The sequence below is a fragment of the Ixodes scapularis genome, unplaced genomic scaffold, assembly GCF_016920785.2.
Source record: "Ixodes scapularis isolate PalLabHiFi unplaced genomic scaffold, ASM1692078v2 PGA_scaffold5__190_contigs__length_132052651, whole genome shotgun sequence".
In the NCBI taxonomy this organism is placed as follows: domain Eukaryota; kingdom Metazoa; phylum Arthropoda; class Arachnida; order Ixodida; family Ixodidae; genus Ixodes; species Ixodes scapularis.
In genome coordinates, this window is record NW_024609880.1 from 89,082,235 (window position 1) to 89,108,599 (window position 26,365).

General features: G+C 46.4%; 2 protein-coding genes across 2 annotated transcripts; one reads left to right on the forward strand and one right to left on the reverse strand.

Moving 5' to 3' along the window:
• Positions 1–4,780: 4,780 nt before the first annotated feature.
• On the forward strand, positions 4,781–5,830 carry LOC120841149. Its single transcript, XM_040212001.1, has one exon. It carries the CDS (start codon positions 4,781–4,783, stop codon positions 5,828–5,830), a length of 1,050 nt encoding a protein of 349 aa, XP_040067935.1.
• An 8,223-nt stretch (positions 5,831–14,053) lies between these two features.
• LOC120841148 lies at positions 14,054–23,574 on the reverse strand. The gene is made up of 6 exons (XM_040212000.1): positions 23,437–23,574; positions 22,102–22,253; positions 21,951–22,030; positions 20,782–20,823; positions 19,342–19,431; positions 14,054–14,193 (listed from the first exon to the last, which is right to left on the reverse strand). The coding sequence occupies exons 1-6, from the start codon at positions 23,572–23,574 to the stop codon at positions 14,054–14,056; spliced, it is 642 nt and encodes a 213-aa protein (XP_040067934.1).
• Between the last annotated feature and the right edge of the window lie 2,791 nt (positions 23,575–26,365).

The following is a 26,365-nucleotide window of genomic DNA, read 5'->3' on the forward strand; positions in this document are numbered from 1 at the left end:
GTCACCGCAACGAATTCATGGAAAGCGAAAAACGAAAAGGGACCCTCTGATATTTTTGGATCCCGCAATTAAACGGACCCGCCACCCTAGTAGTTCTAGTACCGGTACGAACTCCTCCGAAGTGAAGGAAGATGACGACCGCGGAACTACTGACACAAATTCTGATCGAACGGACGCCGACGCAGACTCGGACACTGGCTTCTCAATGGCTGAGATATCGTCCACAGAGACTCTCACCGAGGGTCCTCTTTCGACCTTCAGAGAATCAGTACATGCAGAAGACTGTCCAGGCTCCGAATGAAACAAGGTGACATATGTTAAAAAAAAGACGCATAGACAAGGCGAGCATAGCGTATCAGTGGGAGGACCTACCTTATCATACACACGACTCAGGGGTACCGATGAGGAAGACAGGCCGTGCCACGTAATTGTTTTTCGGTCGAAGGAACCTTATGATCTTACGGGCATTCCGAAGGGCTTACTGCAGAGAACTTTAAGCCAAATAACCGGCTTAATCAATGAAGAACTTACGTTCAGGCTGAATAGGGACACCATCACAATCTCAGTCATGGTACATTCGAGAGACGCCGCAGAAAAGCTTTTGGCGCTGCACTCTCTCACCGCACAGGATAGAGCCGTGTCGGTGGTGACCCACGAGATTCCCCCAAAGGATACAGTGGCGCACGGCATTGACTGCGGAGAGACTTCGGACACTTTAGCGAGTGCTTTACGGTCCAAAACACACGAGGTCCTATACGCGAGACTTCCCGGCAAAAACGGGCTGGCCATAGTGACATTCCGCGGAACCAATGTGCCAAACTCTATCGTATACAGAGGGTACATCATAAGAGTCACGCCGTATGTGTCTCACACAGTGCAGTGCTGGAGATGCCAAGGCCTAGGACACAAGCAACACGTGTGCACCCGCGCGCTGAGATGCCCCGATTGCGGGTGGCTGAAGCAGGAACACCACGTGTGCGGACGCAAGTATTGTATCACTGCCGATCCCACGGCAACCACCTTGCGACCGATCCCAAGTGCCCCACTAAGCTGCGGGTGGACCGAAGACTTCAGGGCAGAGGCCACGCAAACCGTAACCAGGCAACTCGAGACAACGAAAGATGCCGTACCCCCTCGTTAGGCCGCGGCAGGAGCAGGCCTCGTAGCCCGCCCGATGTCACGCTAAAAGACTACCCTCAAGTAATAGCTACACACAAAAGATATGCCGTGCTCGGCACGTTTTCTGACGGGAAAGAAGAGAACGAGATACCGAAAAGCAAACCGAGAGTTACAAGTAAGAGCACAACAAGGCGTGATATATCAGTGTCACGCCAACTCTTGAACAACGCGAATCGGCGAGACGAGGCCGCGGAATTTCAAAAGCGCCAACCTAAGACGCCGAGACCGCAGCAACAAGCTGGAACGTATGCCCAAGCGGTGCACAAAATGCTAAAGATAGGTTATTATGCGGACAGTGACACTGAGGCGCAGGCCTGGATGGAAGAACTGCGGTCTATCGGTGAAGCCCGCAAGAAAAGTGCGAAACGAATTCAAGATCTTGAAGTTCACGCAAAGAAAATGGCAAATAAGCACGCTGAAATTCGGATGAACGAAATAGAAGCAGAGAAGCGCCGAGCACTCAGGGAAACCGAACTTCAAAGGCGCCTCAAAGAAAAAGAAGCAGTCAGGAAATCACAGCAATGTGCATCACATCAACAACAACCCACGACCCACGATGTGCAGCAATCATGCAAAGCAGTATTGGTTTCCCAATCCACTCGACCTGAACAACCAGCCACCTCCGTCGTCACTACGACGGTAACACAGGAATATCTTCATGCCGCACTCGCCCAAATGCAACAGCAATTGCAGCAGCAGCAGCAACAAATGCAACAACAGATGCAGCAACAAATGCAGCAACAGCTACAACAATTCCAACAGATGCTGGCGGCGACCCATGCGGAGCACACTGCCATGTTCATGGTCGTCCCCCAAACTCCGCCGATCCAGGTCCAAAACCGCAATGGCTTCCAGACTCCTGAATAACGCTCCGTTCCGGATCCTGCAGTGGAACTGTCGTGGGCTAGCAACAAGAAAGGCCGAACTCCTTACGCGCCTGTCAGATCCACAATATACCTGTGACGTTCTTTTACTGCAGGAATCTCGCGCCAAAAACATTACATTGTCAGGCTTTGAAGGGCACCACAACCCTACGATAGAATACGCGGCGCGTTTACGCCGAACCCCCCTTACTAGTGCTCAGGCCAGTATATATGTCCGTCATGGTGTTTCACATATCAAGATAGACACGATGAACTGGTGTACCACCACGCAGGAGGTAGTCGCGGTCCGCGTCGCTCTCGACGGAACCACTAAACGCCTCTTGATTGTCTCCACATACGTTCGGCCCCTCCACGCAGCTCACGATTTTTCATGGATCAAAGCTCTCCGCGATAACTACCCCTCTGACTACGTAATATTTGGAGGAGACTTCAACGCTCGCTTTGAATCGTGGAGTTCTGCGCCACATACCCCGCGCGCACAGGACTTGTGCACTGTCCTCGAACTAACGGACCTAACGATCGTCAATAATTTAGATTGCGCGACGCGTTATGGCACATCGGTACGCCAATCGGACAGTGTAATAGATCTCACTTTCGCACCCGCGTCGACCGCCCGTCTTCTCGCGTGGACTGTGCTTCCCGACGCGTGGGGAAGTGACCATTTCCCCATAGTGCTCGAACTATATGCAGGCAAACGCAAAATGATCAAGCGACTTACGAAGACAATAAAATGGGATCAGTTCCGTGCCTTTATAGAGGAGCACATGGAAAATATCAACCCTGCTAACATTTCGGCCTTGCTCACGACGGCTACAAAGTATGTGACTGACTTCCGCCAGGTGGATAGGAATACACCCACCCCGGACACGCATCTACTATCGCTGTGGGATCGTCGCACGGCTGCGCTTACCAAGTACCGGAGGCACAAGCGGCGCTGCTATCTAAAACGTGTGACCCTCCTAACCAAGGAAGCTAGCACATACGCCCAGACCCTCAGCATCACACGCTGGTTTGCCCATTGCGAGTCCTTCGACAGGACTACGAAGCTCGGCGAGCTGTGGCGAACTTTTAATGCTATGTATGGTAAGCGCAAGTCGTGTAGCCCTGTCCCTCTTCTGACCCTGCTTTCGACAGACACCGAGGAAGATATCCTGGATCAGCTTGGCTCGGCATTTTTCCCGGAACCTGACGATCTCCCATCCCCCGATGTATATAGACCCGTGTATGCAGACATTGTGGACACGAAAAACCCTGGGAACCAGCCATTCACTGAGTGGGAACTTGATGCGGCAATCGCCCAGTGCAAACTTAAGAGTGCCCCCGGGCCCGATGGAGTTACAGCCCCGATGCTTCGTAATGCACCTCGTGCCGCAAGGGAAGGTATCCTTCACTGGTTCAACTCCATCTGGCACACGGGTCACCTCCCTGAGGATTGGAAGATGTCATGGGTTACCCCCATCCCTAAACCCGGCAAAAAACCGACCGACCCGAAAAACCTGCGTCCAATTTCCCTTACATCTATAATGGGAAAGTTGATGGAACGAATGGTACTTGCACGCATTCAGTGGCAAGCAGAAAACCTCAGGATCTTTCATCCCACACAAACAGGGTTCCGTAAGAATTTGAGTACCCACGATAGTCTGGCTATGATTTACCATGATGTCGCTGACTGGCACCCCAACAGCCAGCAGCTCCGGGTCGTGGTCACGGTGGACATCAAGAAGGCCTTTGACACGGTCCCACACGAAGCCGTTGTCTCCTCGATGTACGAGCAGGGCATAGATGGGAAACAACTAGATTTTGTCCGGTCATTTTTGGCCGGCCGCCGATACCTCGTCAAGTCGGGCTACGGCCCTGACGCGCGGAGCAGTACTACCAAGGAGAACAACATTGGAGTCCCTCAAGGAGCAGTATTGTCACCGACGTTATTTAACATTGTCATGGCGCCGCTGCTCTGGGCCCTCCATCGTATTCCGAACCTACGAGCTACTGCCTACGCCGACGATATTACCATCTGGACATGCCAAAGCTCGGTTTTGACGCAAAAGACAGCGTTGCAAGCGGATCTAGATGCCATCCACTCCCACCTTCGCCGCGTCGGCATGTTTCCGTCTCCGGAAAAAACAAAGTACATGCTGTACGGCCGTGGGCATTCTACCCTGGACCTGGGCCTCACTTTTGACGGTAGTCACATAAGCAAAGAGCCTTCCATAAAGATCCTTGGAGTGAATTTTGGGTACAGCTCTCAAGTAGCAGCCGAATGGGTTAAATCTATTTCGCGGCAATGGAGACACGGCCTACACCTCGTTCGTCGCATCTCCCATCGTCTGGGCGGCGCGGGAGAACGTATCGCCAAGATTCTAGTCACGTCCGTCCTTGCTTCGAAGGTGGCCTATGCAGCGCGTTTCTACTCCCTCAAACGAGTCCATTTCGACAAGATTGCAACGCTGTATAACGAGGCCCGCCGAACCATCCTCGGACTCCCTCGACACACGCGAACGTCAGAGCTTCGCAAGTGCCTGCACCTCGTCGACCTTTGAGAGACACTAGAGCAGCAACTCGACATCCACATGTCCCGACTTGAGCATACGCTCCAGGGGAGGGCAGTTGCTCGTTTCATTGGAGTAGCTGCAACGAACATAAACGACCTGCCGCCTACCAAGCCTCCATGGGATCTTATTGATCTCACGCAACATGCCCGGCCTGTCCCGCGAAATATGGATGCCACGCGCCACGCCAAGCGTCCGGAGCATTATGCTCGTCAACACCAAGCCGAGGTCACCGCATTATCTCAGGACCCTGCACAGGTCATCGTGTATACGGATGCTGCCCCGCACACCTCCGGTTGGTCTGCGACAGCTGCGGTGTTCCCGTCCCATGATCCTGCACAGTGCGATCCTATCGTTGTTGCAAACACCAACATGACCCCTTTATCGCCCGAACAAGCCGAAGCCCGCGCCGTCCTCCTCGCCCTCCAGACGTATGAGGTCAGGAATCCAGGGCCCGGCACGCTTACGGTGTTTACAGACTCTCAGAGCACGATTCGCGCGCTTAAAACGCATCTACTCACATCAAGTCCGACAATTGCCGCTATTCACGACACTGCACTTCGCCTGTACCGCCATCGAAGAGTCCGAGTCAGCATACGCTGGGTTCCAGGACATGCGGGAATTGACGGCAACGAGAAGGCCCACAAGGCTGCATTGGAGGTGCTGCATAGAGATTTCCCCTCCTCCCAGCGGACCTTACCGGTGCCTCCCGCGTCGCCCAACGATGACCAGTTTCCCGAAGACGAGGCCTACGTCTACGACCCAGTCGATGCTGTTCGCCTCGTCCGTCGGGACTGGAAACGCCGACTCGACGCCTCTTGGACCCCAGAACAGTTTCCAATACCCGAAAACACCTTCCGTAGGCACCAGATGGTCCTGCTTCGACGCATTAGGACAGGTGGAGCGGTCACGCCTCATCATGTCTATCGCTTCGAGCTGAACCGGCAACGTAAACTCGACCCGTACTATGTCCCACCAGACTCTCGCTGCCAGCGATGCAAAGACCCAGATGCCCTCCCGAAACTTCACCATCTCATTTGGGAGTGCGCAGCTCTGGTTGCCCAGCGTCAAAAAGCCTGGGCTACTCTTCTTCCTGAAGACCTTCCAACGACCATGAAAGAATGGAAGCATCCTGCCGGCGACTCCGAGCGCCGGACGAGGGTCCTGGCTTCCCTCCTCGACTTTGTATGGCGGAGCGGACTTGGGCCCTCGTTATAATGAAACACATCATCATTTCACGCCGCCAAGGACGTAGACGCCACGCTTGAGAGCGACCACGCCGCGTCGGTCCCTTGGGCCGGGGTCGCGCTGCTCATTCATCGTGCGGGGGATGGCCTGCGGACGCGAGTCGCCGCGGTGTTCGTGGTTCGGGTGGCGCGTGCCGAGTTTCTCTTTGAACTTGTTGCCCCGCGCCATTCGGGGCACGGATTTCGCGGTGGCTCGCGCCCAAATATGTCCGGGGGCTGTCTTTTGTGTGGTGTCGGACCGGCGTGGCCCCCGCTTTGGGGACTGGCGTTTGTCCTTGGTTTAAATAAACGTTGTTCTCACCTCTCACCTCACCCCCAGTACCCTTCCCTCCTCCTCCTCAAGAGCTGCGCTCTAATTCGGTGTTACAGGGAGTTGTAAACGGCTTTCACTTTTTTTTTAAACAGACACAGGCGGCCTTTCTGCCATCGCTTGTCTGGGTTTCGTGTCCTTGCAGTGATATGCCTACGCTAACACGATTTAAACGCGGCTAAATGCCGAGGCCGGAAGAACCGCCTTCGTTGACTGCAAGGAACTCGATCGCTACGAAATCAACACAGCTGTCATCGTTGCTAAAAGACGGCCAGTACCAGATGTTTGCAAAGCGACGTAGATGGGAACAAATCGCCGCGGCGTTTTTCACGGCCTCGGAGATGCAGGAATGAACCGACGTTAGAGAAGATACGTTTCAACTCCGAGAGCGTCAGCAAGAGCCACGTAAATGCCTGTTCACACTCGGAGCGGACGCGCGCATTTGATCGAAGTGCTGGATTCGCAATGTTTGACCGCAACTTTGTTAGCGGTTCGGGCCCGATTTTTTGCGATTGCAACGATTGCAACTCGATACTGACGTGACTCTCGGCAAAGAAAGTTTGGACCGGCATCGCGTAGCTCCCACGGACTGTTATAGCTCGACAATGACGTACCGTCGTGTCAGACTAAAAATGGCATACTAATGGGGAATTGTAGTAGACCGTTCCCGCAGCCTGCTGAGCACCCGGATAGCGCTCCGTAATCCGCCACATGAGAACACCGCCTGGACAGAAGGCCTCCACACGCGTCATCATAGTCAGATCGATCGAGGCGAGAGATTGGGCACGAGTGCTGCGTCAGTGTTCGGCTGCGGCTCGTGGCCAATCAGCGCGTCGCAGGTCGGGCTCGAGTCCAATAGCCGACCGAGCGCGATCCGACTGTGATGGTGTTTCATAGAGGAAGAGGAAACCATGCGGAGGCCTTCTGTCTAGGTGGTGTTGCAAAAGACCTTGAACTATGCAGAGAAGGCTGGCGGCCCGCGTGCGCAGCGGCGGCGCTTTCTTCGGGGATACGGTAGCGGAGGAGAAAAATGATCTACTACAACTCCCTATTAACAATGTGTACATACCGTGTTGCAAAGGTAATCCATACGGCGTTTATTTGGGCTCTATATCACACAAAACAAGGAAATAGAATCGATGGAGTCTCTTTTCGACGACAGCGTTCGTCACCTCAGAAAACAAGGAGACGACAAAAGGAAGATATTGACCTCTTTTTCTAAAATTTAGTTCAGCGATTAAACTATTGATACCGGAAGGCTCCGCAAGGGTCGAACGTGCATATTTCATTCAGCAAGACAGCCAGTTCTTGGCAGACGGTCTTGGCGAAGGATCGTCGGTGCAATGCTTCGTCAGTGCAGGTCGGAGTGCCTGCTAAGCATATATACTGCCGAGCTCGCTTGGTTCATGGGTTCGTTGCCATTGTAACAATTTCTAGGTGTTTGTGCATCTAGCGTTCATGTTCGTCGTGGTCGGTTTCAAGTACCTCTCTTTTTTCTTGCTGCTTGAAGTCGGGACGCGCGAGAAGAGCGCGTAGAAAAATAAACGTCCGTTGATCGTCGCGACCAAGTAACTGAATGACGCTGTTGGCCATGTTGATTTGATAGTAAAAAGTGCGTAAGACAGCTCCGGAGCTGTCGTAGGATTCCATCGTAACCTGCGCAAAAAATTACCATAACTTCGTTCCGTGAATACGAATTTGTTCTTACGTTTTGTCGTACGCACATTTTTGGCACAAGATCGCTTCGTGAATCTTGCCTCAGGTCTTCAACTCAGCTAAAACTCAACCAAAATAAGGATCCTCTGACATTTCGTAAACCGTCATGGAATATCACCGGATCCTAAAAGATCTTCGCGCTGTTTCTGACTTTTCCCGTCCAACGGATCTTGCGTTCATTCCTTTTCATATTTCGCCGTTTTATTCGTGAATTTGTCGTAATACCTGTACCGTTAGACTATCGTCTCAAGAAAGATCGCACCTTTATATAATCTATACAAAAGGAAAATGATTTGTGGACTCTCAAGGCTGCACTCATTACCAAGCCAGTTTTGGATCATTTTGACTCTGCACTTTATGTCGAAATGGACACCGATGCCAGTGGCACTCGGTGCCGTCTTGATCCAAAATCGTGACAGACGAGAACACGTCGCAAATGACAGTCGCGCTTTGCCCAAAGCGGAAATAAATTGTGCCGGTACCGAAAAAGAATGCCATGCCGTAATTTGAGATATCAGCAAATTTAGACCTTACATTCCTGGTCGTCCGTTTAAGTGTGCAAACGATCACCAGGCTTTGCTCATGGCTATCAAACTTGAAATATTCTTCTGGACGCTTGGCCAGAGATGGTAGTAATGACATTACTGCATTGAAATTACTGTGACTAATTTACTTTTTTTTCTGTGACAAGTGGTGTAATATGTTACTTTTCTGATACGAGCGATTTAGGAATCTAATGAATTACTTTCACTTACTAATTTTGAGGAAATAAGTTATTAGTTTCGTAATTACTTTTTTCTGAGACACACCTGAGAACAAAATTTCTGACGCGGGTGTCGAGAGCGAGACAAACACACAAAGACGGGGTCGAAAGGCGGAGCAGATTAAGACAAAAATTTGAGTGAAGAACTAGCTGGGAGGCCAGAGTTCACGAAACTCCATTCATGACGTATTCACAGCGAAAAGTAAAAGGGGACTCTTTCAAGCTACAATGTGGAGGGCACGTCGCTACGAAGGTCAACATATATTAAATTCTGTGACGAGGAGTCAGGAGCTAATCTTAAATTGCATACCAAGGATTCAGAACTTCTCGTGAGTTGCCTTATCCTCCGTAGGTAAAGATGATTTTCGTATGTTTCATTCATCCCTATACTGACAGAGCGGTGGAAGCTGCACGGTCGTTGAAGCAGTCGTGCGTCGATCCTTCGCCACTTGATCACGCAGCCGCCAATACCCAAGCGCAGAGAGCGAAGTCAGACGATGAAAGAAAGACAGTTGACCGCACTATCAGCTTAGGGGTGAACGGAATATAGTCGGAAACGGCAAAAAGCGACCAGAGTATAGCTCACCTTTGGATTAAAGGTGCCCTTTAAGAGGTTTCTGAGATACTCTGCGAGCTCTAAGCATCCTAGAATCCATAAATCATAGCTATACGCGGTCGATTTCCGTATTAAAAAGAAAACAGAGTCAAAGATTGAAATTATCTTTTGTGATGGGGGGAGCATTGTTCCGGCAGCCAGGACGGGATGAGATCAATCAAAACGCGACATTTCGTTGAGATTGCAAATGCTGTTATTACAAAATTGGTATGCTTTTGTACATGATAGAAGCGAGTAAAGAGCAGTCGAAATATGGTACTTTTTTGCGGAGAGGGAACATAATAGTGCAATAATCGTGTCAAAAACAGCGAACTATTTCCTTTTGTTTTCCGCGGGAGCGATGTGTCCCGTCGTCAGCGCTCGAGCGCTCGAGTGTTCGCTACGCTGAAACTACATTTCGTCGCTCTGTCCACTGACGTCGAGCTGGCGATACCAACATATACGAGCGGCTTGATAGCTGTTGGATATAACGTACTCAATAACGAATGTGCGTATCAAAGACTACAAAAAAGAAACATAAAAAAACACTGAGGTTTTGCAGCAGAGCCAAGAAAACCTTGAATGTCTTACTGTATACCTTTAATGCGCACATTAGCCATTTTAATAAGTTGTATCGGTTGACTGTCAAGCCGCTCTTGAAATTTGGTATCGTCGGTTCGACGTCTGTCGAATGAACGTCGAATTGTAGTTTTGGGGTGTCACATATGGGGCTAGGGGTATATGTATCCCTATACACCCCCTATTTTTGGAGTGTACCCGCTCACGAGCACCCGCGAAAACTTTGGCGTAAGAACTTGCATCGAGCGGACAAGACGTTGGATGAGACCTCCGCTGTGAGCCAGTAACTTTTTGAACCAGTGTACGCAATTGGAAATTACGTGCACTTCATTAGCGGTGAAGCGGTGCGCGTTCAGCATGGGAAACCAATGCTTTCGGCCGACGCAGTTGCTACCTATGATTCTTCTGAACCTTCCCAGCCATCTGACGAAGGAAACACCGACACGCACACGGGACGCTGATACGCATGCGATCGTAGAAGCGCGTGGGAAAGCTTCAGGAGGAGTCGACCGGTGAACCATTTCCCAATTTAGACATGCACCGTCTGAGCAAGCCGGCGCGGTGAGCCACTCTACTATTGTAGACCACCCTATAGTAAGTTACAGGTCAAGAAGGTAGCAACAAATGCTCCTCAAAGGGATTCATATATCCCTCCGCCACCTCCGCATCAAATAGCGTCCCATCGTTTCCGTGACGTCGTGGCCAACGCGGGAGAGGGTTTCGCCTTCCTGTGATATTTGCTTTATATTTCGACTTTGACTTTGCGTTATGGAAGCCACGAGAGGGAGATTAGAGTTTTCCCCTTCCGATGGAAACAAATACGACTTACCCGGGGGGAGGGGGGGGGGGGGGAGGAGGGGGGTTAGGTTCCGCCTCCGATGGATACAAAGGTCGCTTTCTTAAAAAAGTGGCGGTCGGAGACAAAAAGTTGGCATCACTCCTTAGCCCTTATCTATCCATTGACGCGAAACAAGGGGTGTTTCCAGGAAACTCCTCTTTCGACTGCGGAGGGATTCGAAACGGGCGCATCACGCTGATGGGAGGAGCTTCTCCTACCTTCTTGACTTGTAACCGACTACAGTTGAATCGTAGACCGGGCTGTATGGGCAGCGAGCCGCGCGCGTGCGAAGTATCCCTCCGCGATTCCACCGGTAGGAGGCGCGAGGATCGTTTATTTGCCATTTACTCACAATGGTCCTGGTTTCGGAACGTGTTCGAATCCTCCCTCGCCAGAAATAAAATCGGTGTATTGCGATCTGGGATTGCTTTTTCAATATGGAACTCGGCCGCGGATCGTCATGATTTAGGATTTTCTAGGATGCTTGGAACCAGCATAGTGAGTTATTGGCTTATTTAGGCTACATCAGAAAGCTCACTGGACACCTTTAAGTCGGAGAAAAGCAAACGCGCAGATATAGTCGCTGGTTCGTTGGGGAAGGAGGGCGCCCGCCACCCATTTTGATCTCTGGTGGCGTTTCTCCCCAGAAAACATCCGTTAACCCTGCGTGACAACGCGCGATAATTAGCGTTCTCCTGTTGTTAGGGAACAATACTCCTCAAGAAGAATGTCCGAGAATGTGTCGACCAGTGCTGTTGGGAGAAAACGATACGACTGCGTCCGAATCAGAAGAAAGAAGTTTTAGGCATTTCCTCAACCTTGTGAAAAATGGATTCGGGAACGATGGATTCGTTTTCCACAGCCCTCATAAGGGCAGTTTTAGAACATGTCACAACAGTCGTTACGACTTCATGTAAAAACGAGCTGCCATGGCGCAACCAACCGAGGTGGAGGGCTTTTCCAAAATCGGCAGTACGCAATCACATCAGCCATTAACCGATCAACTTCACCTTCGCATAAACAGCGAAACCGGTGAGCTGTCTGTTTTAGTCATATTCTATTTCTGTTTAACACTCCCGTCGTCCCGGGCAGGAATTACTGTCTAAAGGAATTTGAAAGTAATTTTAAAGTAATTTCGAAGTCATTTCATTACTTTTCCAAAATAATTTTAATGCAATGTAATTTTTTTGTCTACAATAATTTGCAATGTAATTTATTTACTTTTGAATACACCTAATGAAAATAATTAGTAATCCTAGTTAATTACTTTTGAAAAGTAATTTTGCCGTTTCTGGCTCTGATGATTTTTGTTTGCTGTTGCTTTTGTTGATTTTCTTGAGCAGAGGGAGAACAGGAAATCCTTTATATTTGTTCCATGTTGTTCCTTTGAAGATTTTGAAAAATAAATTATCTGCTAAGCTTAAGACAGTGTGTGTGTGTGTGTGTGTGTTTGTGTGTTCGCTTGACTGTATGTGTGTGTGTATGTGTGTGTGTCAATTGCTCTATTTCGCTTTGTCTCGGCTTGAAGTATAGATATCCTAGCAAATTTGACATATTCCGTCGTCTTATACAAAAAAAAAAAAAGCAGAAACCGGACTACATTTCACGCAGCTTCAATACTGCTGATTGAAGATAAAGCTTATTTTTATTATATTATCCACTTGCCTCAAACTATTCGACATTGAAGTTATGCGACAATGCGTGGCGGAGGTGCTTTAATGATGAAATAGGCATATCCTATAGTATGCAAATGTTGAAGATTCTTGTTCTTTTTTCTGACGCAACACGAGGGAGAAAAGTTTATTGGTGAAAATCATTGAAGCCCGCAAAACCTTTTTTTGCCCAACCGAAAACATTGTTTAATTGTACAACCTCTTTACATTGTGGGTAGCGATAGACGCTTAAATATACCTAATCTCTAACGACTAGCATTTTGTCCGAAGTTCAGGTTGAACGCTTTGCCACTGTCGTATTTTATTGCACATCGTTGTTTTTCCAGCTTTTATTCCTTTACCGCGTACTGTTAAGGCCCAGAGGGCGGGCAGATGGCATACCGGCTTCGGGCTGTGTTTTCTTCGTATTATGTCTTAAAAAGAAAAGCTAAAATGTCTCTTAATAAAAAAATAAATAAATAAAACGAGTTAGAGGTGAATTTAGGCGTTTCTTTACCCGCGAATCTATATATCACGTACATTTTTGCCGAAGATGTAATTAAACGCGAGAAAACACGGACAACTTCCGACCTGACTTCGTACTAGGATATTTCGGCTGCCAAGCGCGTGTCGCTCGTGTGGGCAGCACGTGCAATTGCAAGCTTGCGAGGTGCATTCCCCCGCACTGACACCAGTCGTGACGTATTTTTTTGACCGTATTAAAAATAGTAAGAGTACGCGTGCATAGCTTTGATTGGCGCTGAAGATGTGCGAGATCGGAGATTTCGAAAATTCTGGATATGACATCACGCTCCGGGAAGGAGGGGCTTCAGCGGTACTTTGAAAATGATTTTCTGCAGCCTCTGTGCACCAAACTGAAAAATAATTTCGATATTTATGATGCTGGAGGTCAAATGAAGATGATTTGAGTGTTTTTCTCAAATACAAAACCGCTTCAGTTCTCCTTTAATGAGTCATGATATTTGTTAGTAGCGTTAGAAATCCCAGTTTGTTCCAACCGCGCGTCTTTGCTGATACCCCTTTCATACATGGCTTGCACGTGAGGACATATCACATTCTAGTGGTGGCCATTCCTAGTTGTTTGTACCAAGTAAAACAAACTAAATGGTGAGCATTGTAAGCCCCAGACGACACGCGCTCTGTATAAAGGCATCCACAATGGCCGTCAGTGTGATTTCAACGTAAGTCATATATAGCTGCAGTCACGTGAGGATATTTGGGGTCACCGGCGGGATCCTGATTTGGTTGGTGGTGGCTGTTGGCGAATTCCATAAAGTTTAGGTCCGACAGCCTCTGTGATTCGCCCGGAGGTTTATGTCCTCGCAGAATATACTTATTTTTATATCAGAAGAAAAAAAGGTGGAGACCAATTGATGCTATTAACTTTGGGTAACTTTGGAATGCCTTCTCGTGTCTTCAAGAGGGTCTTGTAGAGCGGTGGTGTTGCGGACCACCGCAATACGTCTACCGTGAATCGAGCTCGGCTTCGTCGTGGTAGAGACATAACGCACAGTGCTCGATTTTGCAACGTGAGGCTTTACACGTCTGCTCCCTGTCGTCATCCTTTATTTTACCCATCATATAATTGTAGTACAGTTAACACAACCACTTAATTATAGACTTGAACTGGTGATAGCATGACAAAGGAAATATACTTCTAAAATACTAGTATACTGGTAAACACAAAGAAACATTTACGACTAAATGGAGATGTCGCTTTCTAGTATTGGTCTCCTTCCATACAGTCCTTTTTCCATACGTCAGATGTTGTGGTGGGGCAGTTTTGTGTGTAGACATTCATACATTCCTGGGCAACAGGAAGAGGGGCTCCTCCTTCTCCTGCTGAATACAATTCGCAACCTGGGAAACAAACACAAAAAAGGTGATACATTAAAACGTCTAGTTGGAACAACTTAGGAAAACATTTGTCGGTGCAATAATAGTTAACTCCGATTAGAACTTCAAAGACCCTACCAATTCTTCGCTCGCAGTAACAATTAGTGTTCGTATATTTCTTTTAAAGTTATTGGCACGGCGGAAAAAAAGTATCTTTGGTGGTCTGCAGCGAGCAGTTACTGGATATTATAATTCATGTACTAAAGGGCATCACTTTAGTGGCTACAACTGATGGTGGCTATTGGGCAAGGAGACAGGCGACGATGTTTAAAAATCGTCAAAACCCCATTTTACGTAAAATGGGGAAAAAAATGTAGGACGGAGTCTGTTAGGTTCAAAAAGTTTGTCAAAAAAATTCATTGAAACGTTCAGGAACTGCCACTGTCACTGCATCTATGACATACATGTTTCACTGACTTTCTCGAGTCTTGTGGTCTGATGCCTCTAACCGAAATACTTTTACAAAGTCATAGTTGCGCGAAGCGATTTCTGTAGTGCTTTTGCTTCCCATTGGGATAGCCTGTTTCTCCATTTATGACAGCTGAGAGTATTTTTACACTCTTACGGCAATTCTGGAGTGCTCCTGTTTCATGTAGACAAATGTATATATTACCGTAGAATGGTCCCCATTGTCTGGCATGTATAGCCCACACAAATAATTGCCTTCTGTGCGTTGTCATCTTCGTCACGAATGGAACAAGTTCGGAAAATGCGCCGTAGCTCTTCATTTAATACCAAAATCACTTGGTATTTTTTTGCGCGGGTGATAAGCGGCCGAAGAATATCTAAAAAATCGATTGAGGGACAATTCGAAGAGCACGTGTTGCAAGACTTGTTTTTATCGCACCGGAACGCAAGGAGGAGCACGCCACAAAACAGGCAACTTAAAGAGCGCGCAAAAAATGCACGGTGACGACACGGCCAAGAGAACGTTGTGAATGCGTGGTTGAGATCGGGGGGAAAAAAGCTAGCGGGCGCATTGGGGCTTTAAACGAACGCACGAGGTGAGCAAAGAGCAGAAGAACTTGCACGCCGTACAGGCAGTCAGTTTTCCCTTTGTCGCCGTCACGGAATCAACGCTTTCTATTTTTTTTTAGAGCCATAGGCTTGCCATAATAGGCATTTATTTTACGGTTTTTAACTGAATGTAAACGTTTCACTTAAGTGTAAAAGTCGAAAAGTTTACATTCATCTTCATATTGTCAAATGCCATGACACATAGCCATATAAAGTTTATTGGGAAATAAAGAATAAAATGGCCGCATCCCCACGTGGTGAATGATGTTGACTGAGGCGAAGGTCTGGTGGTGCTTATGATACTGATTATATATTTCATAGGTAGTGCTGATGGTGCTGATTTGTTTTTTCATTGCTCATAGGTAGTGCTGAGTTCCGTTTTTGTGTTTCGACTTCATTATTACTGCTTTATGATCGGTGAAATGCAGAGCCACTGGTTCTTCTAACGGATCAGCTTGGATCCGCTAGAAGCCGTGGGAACGCATGTCCACCGCTTAAGACAAAAAACGGTCCATGTCAGAAAGAGAATGTGTGGTATGGAACGTGGTTATATACGCATTTGAGAATTTGACCGCAGCGCCCTCTCGTCTATAAAAGTTGAGCCAATGCGTGCGAAGTTTAACGCGATTATATACGCATTTGACCGCAGCGCCCTCTCCTGTATAGACGTTGAGCGGCTACATGCAACGTTTCATCCATGACAGAAACCCCAGCTCTTGAGTTACTACCACATCTCAGGGGGGGTTCCCGTTTCGACCCATTCCCAATACAACCTTCTCGTTTGTACCTTTCCGTTTCGACCCGGCTCAAAACGACCTTCTCGTTTCATCCTTTCCCATTTCGCCCTTTCCCGAAACAACCTTCCCGCTTCGGCCATTCTTCGGTTCGTTTGTATTGTTCGTTAACAGTCGATTAGGTTCAAGTGTCCAGTGTCCGTTCTCCTTGCTCACATCACTTTTTCCTCTCGCGAAACTACCTCGGAGACATGGCACCGTAAGATACACGCTGTGTCAGGGAGGGCTCACTCGAACATTTACAACTTCATCGACCTGCGAACGGGATGAGGCCTTGACAAGGATATCGCTGCAGCAGCTTTCAAATGGTGGTGCCGTGCGGGCCAGGTGACCGCCGCGAACTGTCACAATTGGAGTGTCGCCTTTCTGATGGCGCAATTTTCCTGCTCGACTTCCTCATCCCGAAGACGATAGAATTTTGTGGTTTATGACTTCTGCTTGTGTACGCAACGTTTTTTGTTTGAAGTTGTAAGAAAATAAAGTCGCAATCATATGCCCGTCAGCCTGTCTGATTTATCACTTTTAAAAATACCCCGTTCACTATAAGGAAGTTTTAGAATAACGTACGCAAGCGTTTTGGGTAACCTAAAAAAAGCGTCGCGATAAAAAAAGTTAGGCAACGCTAATTTTTGCTTACTCAAAGTGCTTGCCTGCGTTACTCTAAGACCTTATTGGCGAGTTTTCGTAGACCGCGTTTCCCCTTTCGCTAAGCCCTCCGCAACGAAGAATCCGCTACTGCGACTGCGCGCCGATGGCCTTAACTGTAGAGTTCTGGGTATCGTAGCGGGTTGCGTAGGAGCGTCGCGTGACGTCGAAAACAGTCTACGAAAGCTCCCTGTTATTGTACAGAGTGCGAAACCGTTAGCGTGAACAAACGATTGTTGGTTTAAGCTGTTTGTCTAAAACAAAATCAGAAGACTGCCATTAATATTATTAGTGTGTTTGAAAGTACTCATCTGGGTCACTAACCTAAGCGGTAAAATGTGGTACCTTCTAATACCATTTCAAAGTAAAATTCGAAAAATCGCCAACATCGTGTTTGAGTTAACGTTGTTCCGCAGTGTACATAGTCCATTTCGTAGTTACACATTTTGGGGATCATCTTGAAAGAAACATTTTAAGTGGTTCAAGTAGAAATACATTTCGTTGGAGCTTGTCTGAAAGTATTGCATATTTTAAGAATATGTTTACAAGCAAAATATTTAACAGCATAACTGAATTGCTCGCCTGTAACTTTGCATTAATTGCAGTCACATGATTTCGGGACATATTCTTAAGCAGAAAAACTGCGCAAACCAGGATTAGAACGATGGACACTTTTCGCGGAGAAGTTGAGATGTGCGGGCTTTATACCAACGGGTTCAAACGGGACGAATTGAAACGTAAAATATGTCTTGGCTACGGGTTCAAATATGAAGGGCGACTCGGGAACGGGTTGAAACGGGACAGGTTCAAACGGGAAGGTCGTTTCGGGAATGGGTCAAAACGGGAGGGGTTCAAACGTGAACGGGTTGTTTCGGGCTATACCCCATCTCAGAGCCCCCTACTCGTCCCGCAGTCATGGCCGAGTGGTTAAGGCGATAGACTAGAATTCCATTGGGGTCTCCCCGCACAGGTTGGAATCCTGTCGACTGCGCAAACGTTTTTTCTTTTCATGTGGGCACGGACGCCGGCCGGACGGACGGACGGACGGACGGTCGGACAAGGGTAGACCCTAAGGAGCTTCGCCCCTAATATTGTTATCTCTTGTCTTGCCAATGCTTAGCCATTCCAAAGGAAAAAAAAAGCGACATGCTACTGCAGTTTATCGGCCAATTAAAAAAACATTGTCTTTACTCTAAATGTGTTTTTGTCACAAGTCCAATAGGAATAATGATATTCACGAAAGCCTAGAGACGAAAAAAAGGACCTTTCTGTTCGCAACTTTTCAGATATGCTTTACAAGCTTACAAGTGCATCAAAAACAACATAATATTGTTATCGTGGTCCTTGTCTGAGCCTGTGTGGGTAAACGTGATGTTATTTCTTCGTTTAGTGTAAACTTACGTTGTTATTTGTATTATTTGTTTTTACGAAACAGCCGATCAGCATATTAGCAGCGTCAGCCTTTTCATGCATGCTTATTAGTTAATGAATAGCCGGTAATGAGTAAAACGTATACTTGGAACGTCCCATCAATATTTGTTGAATGTCAAACAAAGATATAAAAAATATTTTATATAATCCAGGGACGCATCCTGACTTCGCGGTTTTCAAACTGTTGTCACAGACGACCCAATATTTATGTTAATAAAGGCGTGAGCCAAATACTACTGGTCTAAAATTCCGCGGAAACATTACGTTCGTCTGTTGGTACATAATAATGAAATGGTAGAAGAACGCTAAAAATACTGAGGACAAAAAGAAGAGTTGCAGGGACAAAAGGGCAATGTGGGGGTGCATCTTTTTGTTTTTCTTTAGGCGTTTTCTTTTTAGTTTTTTGCTCACTATCACTATGTTTGCAGCGACGTTAAATTGATTTTTCTGAAGCGGGCGTTGGCATACATTCGAGTGTTTGAGTAATGCAAATGTGAAATCAATTATTATAAAAAGTAGGAAACAAAAAAATTGACCTTTCGAAAGAAACAAAAGAAAAAAAAAACGAGGCAAAATGTTTAACAAAAATTTTCACGGATATTTCTTTGGATTTATCCGAAAATACTGGGGTGGTTCTCTGCCTTTTTTAATCGTTAGCCGGTTAATCGTAAGCCATACTATTTGAACTCGTGGTGACAGAAATATATTGATAGAAATTAGTTAATTAAAAAGTACGCTTTCCTTTTATCGTTCCCATAAAGAACGCATTTTGTAGAAGTTAATTTTGAAAACGGAATTAAAACTGAGTAGTCGGTGGCTTTTTTAGGGCCGCATCAAACTACCCGCGATCGTTTGCCTTCGCCTTTTCTCTTTGGAGAATCTGGGCTGTCTAGACGAAGGAGGTCTATGGCGAAAGTCCAGGTGATAATTACAAGATAAACGTATAGTTTTTGTAAAATTTCTCGGCACGTCTATGCCAACGAAAAAATATTTGTTTGTAAGACTTATATCCGCCAGATTAGCCTGAATCATAAGATATTTCGCGTTTCACTTTCAATATATTTGTCACTCCTGCCTTTTAAACAAACATTACGCACTTGCAGGACATGGAAGGGGTTACCTGGAGAATGAACGAAAGCTTCTGTAGTGTTTTAAATACGTTTAGGTAAAAAGTATATTTTTTGAAAATGAAGGATACCATGAAAGGTAGTAAACTTTTCCTTACCTGTCCCATCTTCTTCATGCGTTGCGCGCAGAACAGCACACGTCTTGTCTGAGTTGATGTACAAAAATTTATACAATGGCGGCTGAGGACCTAAATACGAAAAAAAAAAAAAGATTGTTAAATAGTGCATAAAACTAATAACTTTAAGTGGAAGTTAATCCGAAGAAACGAGTAAATTGTATTTAGTTGCTTGGGGTTACTTGAACCCAGAGGAGTGTATACAACGAACCAACATAAATCGTAAACTGTTTATCACACACATCGTGTAGATCTTTAAATTGTGTCTACGCGGAATGCTGCGACGCATGTGCGTATATTTTCTTTTAGTCTTTCTATATACCTCTTGCAGCGGAAGGCTATAGAGTAAAGACAAACATTTATTTGTCCTCCTCCCTCCCTCCCCCCCCAAAAAAAAACAACAAAAACAACAAAACTGATGCGCTTAAAAACTAACGACCACTTCGCGCTTTCCACTTTTCCCTCGCTTCTTCCTCTCCCCCTTCTACCCTGTCCAGCGTTGCGTGTTTCCTCCTCCCCATGGCGAGGAGGATCTTCTGCCTTGCAGAATCTCGAGTCTGGTCGTCGGTCTTTAAGACGGACAGTTGGGCACTGTAATACGTCACGCCAATTCACTGCAATTTGCCTCAATGAAATTTGGAGTCAAATTGTTACTGAAAAACACTTATATTATCTTTAGCTTTTAACGTCGATACTCCGCTTGCTGAAAGTACCTTCTCTATAAAGGCAGAAATATCCAAACTTCATTATAAAACTTTGCCACTGAAAAATAAAATGAATTGATCGACGCAGTGTCTGTGGTAAAGGAGCGTCAAGAAATAAAGGCAAAGTGCTCTAAAAGTGATCTTCACTGGGGCCTTAGTCTTACCACCTCTTTTGCAGTAGCATTTTGTAATGCTGAGGACGAAAAAATCTTCCATGGTTAGCCTAGTGGGTGAAACGTACACCGCTTGACACTGTTAACAAGGTTTACTGTTATAATCGTCAGTTAATAAATGGGTGCATGCGAGGACTTGAGTATTTGCAAAAGACAGAATATAAACTCGGTCCAGTTAATTGAAGTTCTATTCCTTGGCAGCACGAAGAACTCAGGGCATTACGTTTCCTGAGCAACTTTTTACCGCTCCTTATCCAAACAGATTGCACCATTAGGCGATAAGACCGCCGAACAATGAATCAGGAAGCGACAAGCGCGAACAAAATAGGATACGGCCAGGGTTTTTTATGCCGCCATTCACGTGAATGCCCAAAAAGAACAAAAAAACGAAAGAGAAACACATATCGTAAATGTTTTCATTATAAAATTTGATGATTCATTGCCAACTATTCTTTTGTTTCAGCTGAAGTCGAGACACAGCTGATACTACGTACCTGACTTCTCATCTTGCAATCCTATTTCGGCAGGTCCAGGCGACCCTACACCTTCCATTGCCGTTCTTGCTTCAGCAACCACGTCGGGTTTCACTGTTGAGCAACGACGACCCAAACTTGCAGAAGCTTTTTTTTGCAATCTCAAGAGAACCGCCCTCAACCGCGATAAATAACGACACGCCGGACTCTACACAATAGGAAACGAGGTATTGTCGCAACTACGGCTCCCAAGGGCCAGTTCTGCTATTTGTTGTACCCAATCATCTACGAAACAACAGTTAATTTGTCCTTCACGACGATCCTACGGCCATACTTCGTTTCATCTTACGTCCAGGCGCAGCCGACGCAACGAGCTAATCGGACCAATCAAAAAGCGTCAAAAACGCAAGTCACTGAACCTTTTTCGTTTATGAATCGCTCAGCGATGATGGAACACGTACAGAGACTTGATGAACACCACGATGGTACGCTTTCGACGCTGTCTGATTGCTCCGATCAGTTCGTAGTGCCAGCTCCGTCTGGACTTGAGTTAAAAAGGTCCTTGAATTCAAACAACCAGTAGCAGTTGTACTGTATACAGTTAAAAAATGACGTGTCTTGAGTTTTTTTCGATCTAATTAGTAGGGGAGTCGTAATAGCAAATTAAACGTTCGACGTAGATGCGTAGAACCGCCGGTTGCGGCGCGCCGAGGGTAGGAAAGCGTGAGGACGCAGAGAAAAACTAGCCAATGCGACGTCACCAGCCGGGTACCCTTGCTCGCCACTAAGCTGGTTGGCGACGATGAGGTCACGACGCGTTGGACAGATAATAGGCGGCAGAAAGAATCGTCGCACGCCCGCCGGCAATCGCTGCACTAATTTTTCACAATAAATGCGTTTTGGGGTTACTTTTGGCGGACATAAGTGCGATAACTGAATTGACGTGACAAAAAGCTATAAAAGTTAGTTCCTAACCACATTTTTTTAAAGAAATTTAGCTTTCTTTTAAACTGAAACGAAATTAAATCCAATTTCGAACCCTTTCATACGAAAAAGAAAATACAACTCGTTTTGTTGCGGAAGATAAATATAATTGAGAAAGCCTGATTTGTTTACTGATGCGACATTAGCCCTTTCTTCTTGAGGTAACACTAAGGCTCTTTTTTAATGATTTTGATAACTTTCTGTTTGGCCTATTAAAAGTGAGGAAACGTTATGATTTTTTTATGAATACTTACTACTTGGAAAGGTGAAGAAAAGCGCATTGTCCTCAGTGTGTGATCCGGAGGTGAATGGATGAACCGTTGCGTGGAAGCTGTACCTAGAATTTTGGAATAAGATATCAATGTCGCGTTTTCCATTTTAGAAGTACTAATAATATTTTACGCTTACATTTTTTCTGAGCCGGTAAAGCGGTGGCTGAGAAGAACCTGATACGTTCCGTTACGAAGTCCCGACGTAACTTTCACGGATACGCATTCAATTTGAGCCTGTGGTGTATATGTGTGACTCAACATGTAGTACGTGTAACGGCTACACAGGAGCTGCAAATAAATATGATAAACTTACTAACACGTAAATATATTCTCACGCACACAATCACGCAGCATGCTCACCAACTTTTTTTTTTTCACGCAGCACATCTGTATGAAAGAGCCTACTGAATATCTGAGGGAAGTATGCGTGCGTGAAATATGACTGCTCCAAACCAAATAACACTCTTGCACCGTCAATCTATACGGTGTCCCAGAGACATTCCCCGTCTGCGTCTATATTTCCGAATCTTTTAATGATCACTGTGGGCTTCAAATAATTTGGCCATTGTTATAGGCAATCTTTTTTCATCGATAGAGCGTAGATTTAATGTCGCCAATAACACAACACCTTCGGTCAGTAGTTATACGCAGGTCGTAAGCGTTCTTCGAGTACCTTCTAGATTGCGCTGGTGTGTGTTCTCTCGACGTAAGCGGTGACATGCATATGTTTAACCCCTGCGCGTTTTAGAAACTGGTAGCATTGCTATGTTTGTGTTTGCAACATGAAAAAAGAAAAGCAGAAAAATCATTGCCCATTTGTTCAATCTGAACACATATCCCTAAGGCTTAGGGGCATGACTGTAGAGGAGGGAGCAGTTTATTAAAGAAGAGTTTAATAAATTCTGAGAAAGACCACAGTTTCCTTCCAATCATTTTTATAGCCAAGACAAAGACAATATTCGAAAGCAGAAGCGTCCTCAAGGCGCCCCTTTAAACAAAATATTATTTTAGAAACGCGCAAACGGCAATAGCTGGTATCGCATGCTCCCACCTAAAAAAGGAAATTGTTGTGTATATGTTTTTACAGCCGGAAGTTAGACTACCTTAGGGGGCATCTGGTTTCTCAGCTGTAGATAAGCAATTTAGCCAGTGCGGTACAACCGCTAGCCTAAGGTCTTGAACGTGCATCACACAGTAGTGATACCCGACTGCACGCCGGTACGATGCTCATCCAGATCGAAACGTACAGGGGTGGGGATTGAACCCAGGATGCTGGGTTCTGCAGCCTGTGCTTTCGCTTCATGTGCTCCGAGCCGGTGTGCGCTAGCCTCTCGGCCACCGATCCCCACTGCTCCCACCTAAAGCAACACAAATTCTAGTTCTTTCTAATCATGTTTCCCAGTAATTCCCGGTGGTTACAACATATAGGCCAGAATGCGGTTTCTTACAAGAACTTTTAATAGTTACTTACCTCAGTTGCATGTTGGTGTTCAAAATTGTTTGGATCATCCTCGTAAGGCGTTTTTTGGGCGCTCACAGTGGACGAAAGCCCAAATTGCTGGCTGGTTGCCACGAGGAAGGTTGCTAGTGCAATCAAAAAGAGAGACATTTTATGTTTCGAACGTAATTCGTATATCGCCTAAAATATCGCCCTTTTTGTACGTTCTTAGAAACATTGACTACGTAGATGTAACGTAAAAAAAAGAACGTTTGAGAGTTTTTATTGGTAAGTGAGCTATTGTCTTCTGCCGAACGTCAGTCAAATTCCCGTCAAAGGATTAATAAACAAAGTATTATAAAAAAGGCCTCGAATGAACAGATGGAAACATTCTTGTTCCAGGGTACCGAACGCTCCCACATCATCGCATTCTTTCAAGTTAATTATGAAGAATACTGTGGCCAAATGTGAAAATCCGCTGCATTTCGGCGGCACATGGAACGAAAGCGCAGGCTGCACACTCCATCGTCGCGATTTGAAATATCACTTTGTTGTTTACGACGCGTATTGGCTTTTGCACCCGGGTGCGTTTTCGTAATCGCCACTGCATAACGCGCCTTAAAAATACTGAGTTAGCAGGCGCGCTGCACTCTTTCAATTTCCTTTCTACCAAGAAACCCATTTCGGTCTCCGAATCTGCATGTTTTGATTAAATTGTGCCTCGTGCATTCGTGTGTTGTGAAATTACAGGAAGTTTTAGAATAACGCACGCAATTTTAGCGCACGCTAGCGCTAAGTTTAGCACTTGCGTTAGGGCACGACGTAAGAGTGTTTTAGAATAGCGTTTCTCAGACGCGAAGCAAAAGCCCGAGCATCTCGCACTTGCAACGCCTCCAGAATACAGTCACCATTTTTATTTCACACACGAAATGCTGTAACTTGAGAAAAAGCAAGTTCTTTTTTCTTTTTGTTCAGAGTAACATTTTAGATTTGTTTAAACATGAGGATATGACGCAAGCGGTTGACCGGTCATGTCCGCTTGCGTCGCCTCGACAAGAGAGGTCTCGTGTATACTGACCTTCGCCGAGGAATGTTCGCGCGTCTAAAACACCAAATTTCCGGTGATCGTTGCCCACCTTACTGGGTTTTCCAAACCGAGTGGAACGTCGTCCCTTATTGGCACTTGAAGTCGCGAGGATGTCGCCGATGTGGGGCTCACGACGCCGCCAAAGAGGCCGCAGCCATGATCCCGGCAGCCGCCATTTTTTAACTGTGCTCGTCTTGGCTTTAACCAACTTCTTATCAGGAATCCTCATTGGAGGAGCGCAAAGACTCTTTGCGTATACGCACGCAATTTCCGAACATTAGAAACGTTAACATAGCGCACACAAAGCGCAAAACGTGGTTAGCGTTCGGCGCAGGTGCAGTGGCGATGATGAAATTCTTTGCGTACGCAAAGCTTTAGCCTGCGCTATTCTGAAACTCCCTTATCGTTCTGCGCCGATGCGCGTTAAAAATATCAACTTGGAAGTCCATAAGCGCTGGCTAAATTTCTCATCTGCTGACAAACGCCTGCGGTCATGCCACGAGGACAGAAAAAACCTGCCGCTATGTAAGCCTCCAACGACCACTTCGATTTTCGCCAGCATGCTTTCAATGTGGATTAAAGTTAACCCGGCCAATTATATTTAAAACCGATTTCACTCTTAGTTTAGACGGATCTGACATAGCCTATCCTCCCATTTGTTTAACGATGAATATAAACGGTACCAATATGTTCGTCGATATTTTAATTGTTTCAAATCAAGGCGGATTTCAGGGATGTGGGGTAGGGTGAGGCCCCCACCCCCTCCCTTCCTTCCCCCTAGATCCCCCCAAGGGCCACTCTTAGAGCCCAGCGCTTAGGCGCTCGTTCCCGGGCTTCGCGGAATCGCCGTCGGCGTAACCGCGCGCGTTGCATGATGGGACGCCACAGACTTATGCACCGATTCAATTTCTCGCTAAATTTAACGAACAAACTGAATTGATAAACTTGGATTGAGCGCGTTGGTAATAAATTCAAAAATCTAGGAAAGAGTAGAGGACGGACATGACAAACATCTTTCGTGATGTTTGTCCTGTACGTCCTCTTCGTCTGACTCGTATATTTTTAGACTGAATTGGTGTGTAGGTCTGTGACGTTCCATAATGCAACACTGCACATTTAGTTTCCCCGCTAAATTTAGTGATAAAACTGACGTCACATGACCTCAGCACCAATTCAGCTTCCTCGCTAAATTTAGCGGGGAAATGAATTGGTGTTAAGGTTACGTGGCGTCAAGTTTCCACCTAAATTTAGCGAAGCAACTGTGGGAGGAGAGGGGGGGGGGGGCTACGGAGGGGGAGGGGAGCAGAAGAAGCGGAGGGGAGGAAAGTGTACGGAGGAGGAGGAGGAGGGACATAGCCCCTCCTCCTTCTCCTTTACAAAAGCTGCGCTCTAATTTCGTATTACAGCGATTTGTAAACGTCTCATTTTTCTTTTTTTAGAAAGCCACACACACCCCAGCCTTTTTTTCGTATGAAATGTCTAGTTTTTGGTGAAGTTTTAAATATGAGGATGATTAGTAAGTTTTTGTCTCCTGTGCTGTAACTTTTTTTATTCAGTGATGGATTCGAAAGGGGCTACAGTCTATTGAAAATGATGAATACTTTCGTAGGTGTTTGTTGCTTTTCAATATAGTACGTACCGGCGGCGATGCGCCTTCCCTATCGGTGCATTACTCTCGGCATGCCGTCGCAGGCGATTGAGTGCCGTTGTTGACGACTCTAACGCAGCGCTAGAGAGACTGGAGTTCCAAATGTTTTGCCTATTTCACCTTACAGCCCACGGATCTTTGACTATCAGACTTTTAGGCTGTTTTCCACAATAAAGGAATATTCGAAGAGTACACGGCTTTCGTCCAATGACGAGTTTGCCGATGCA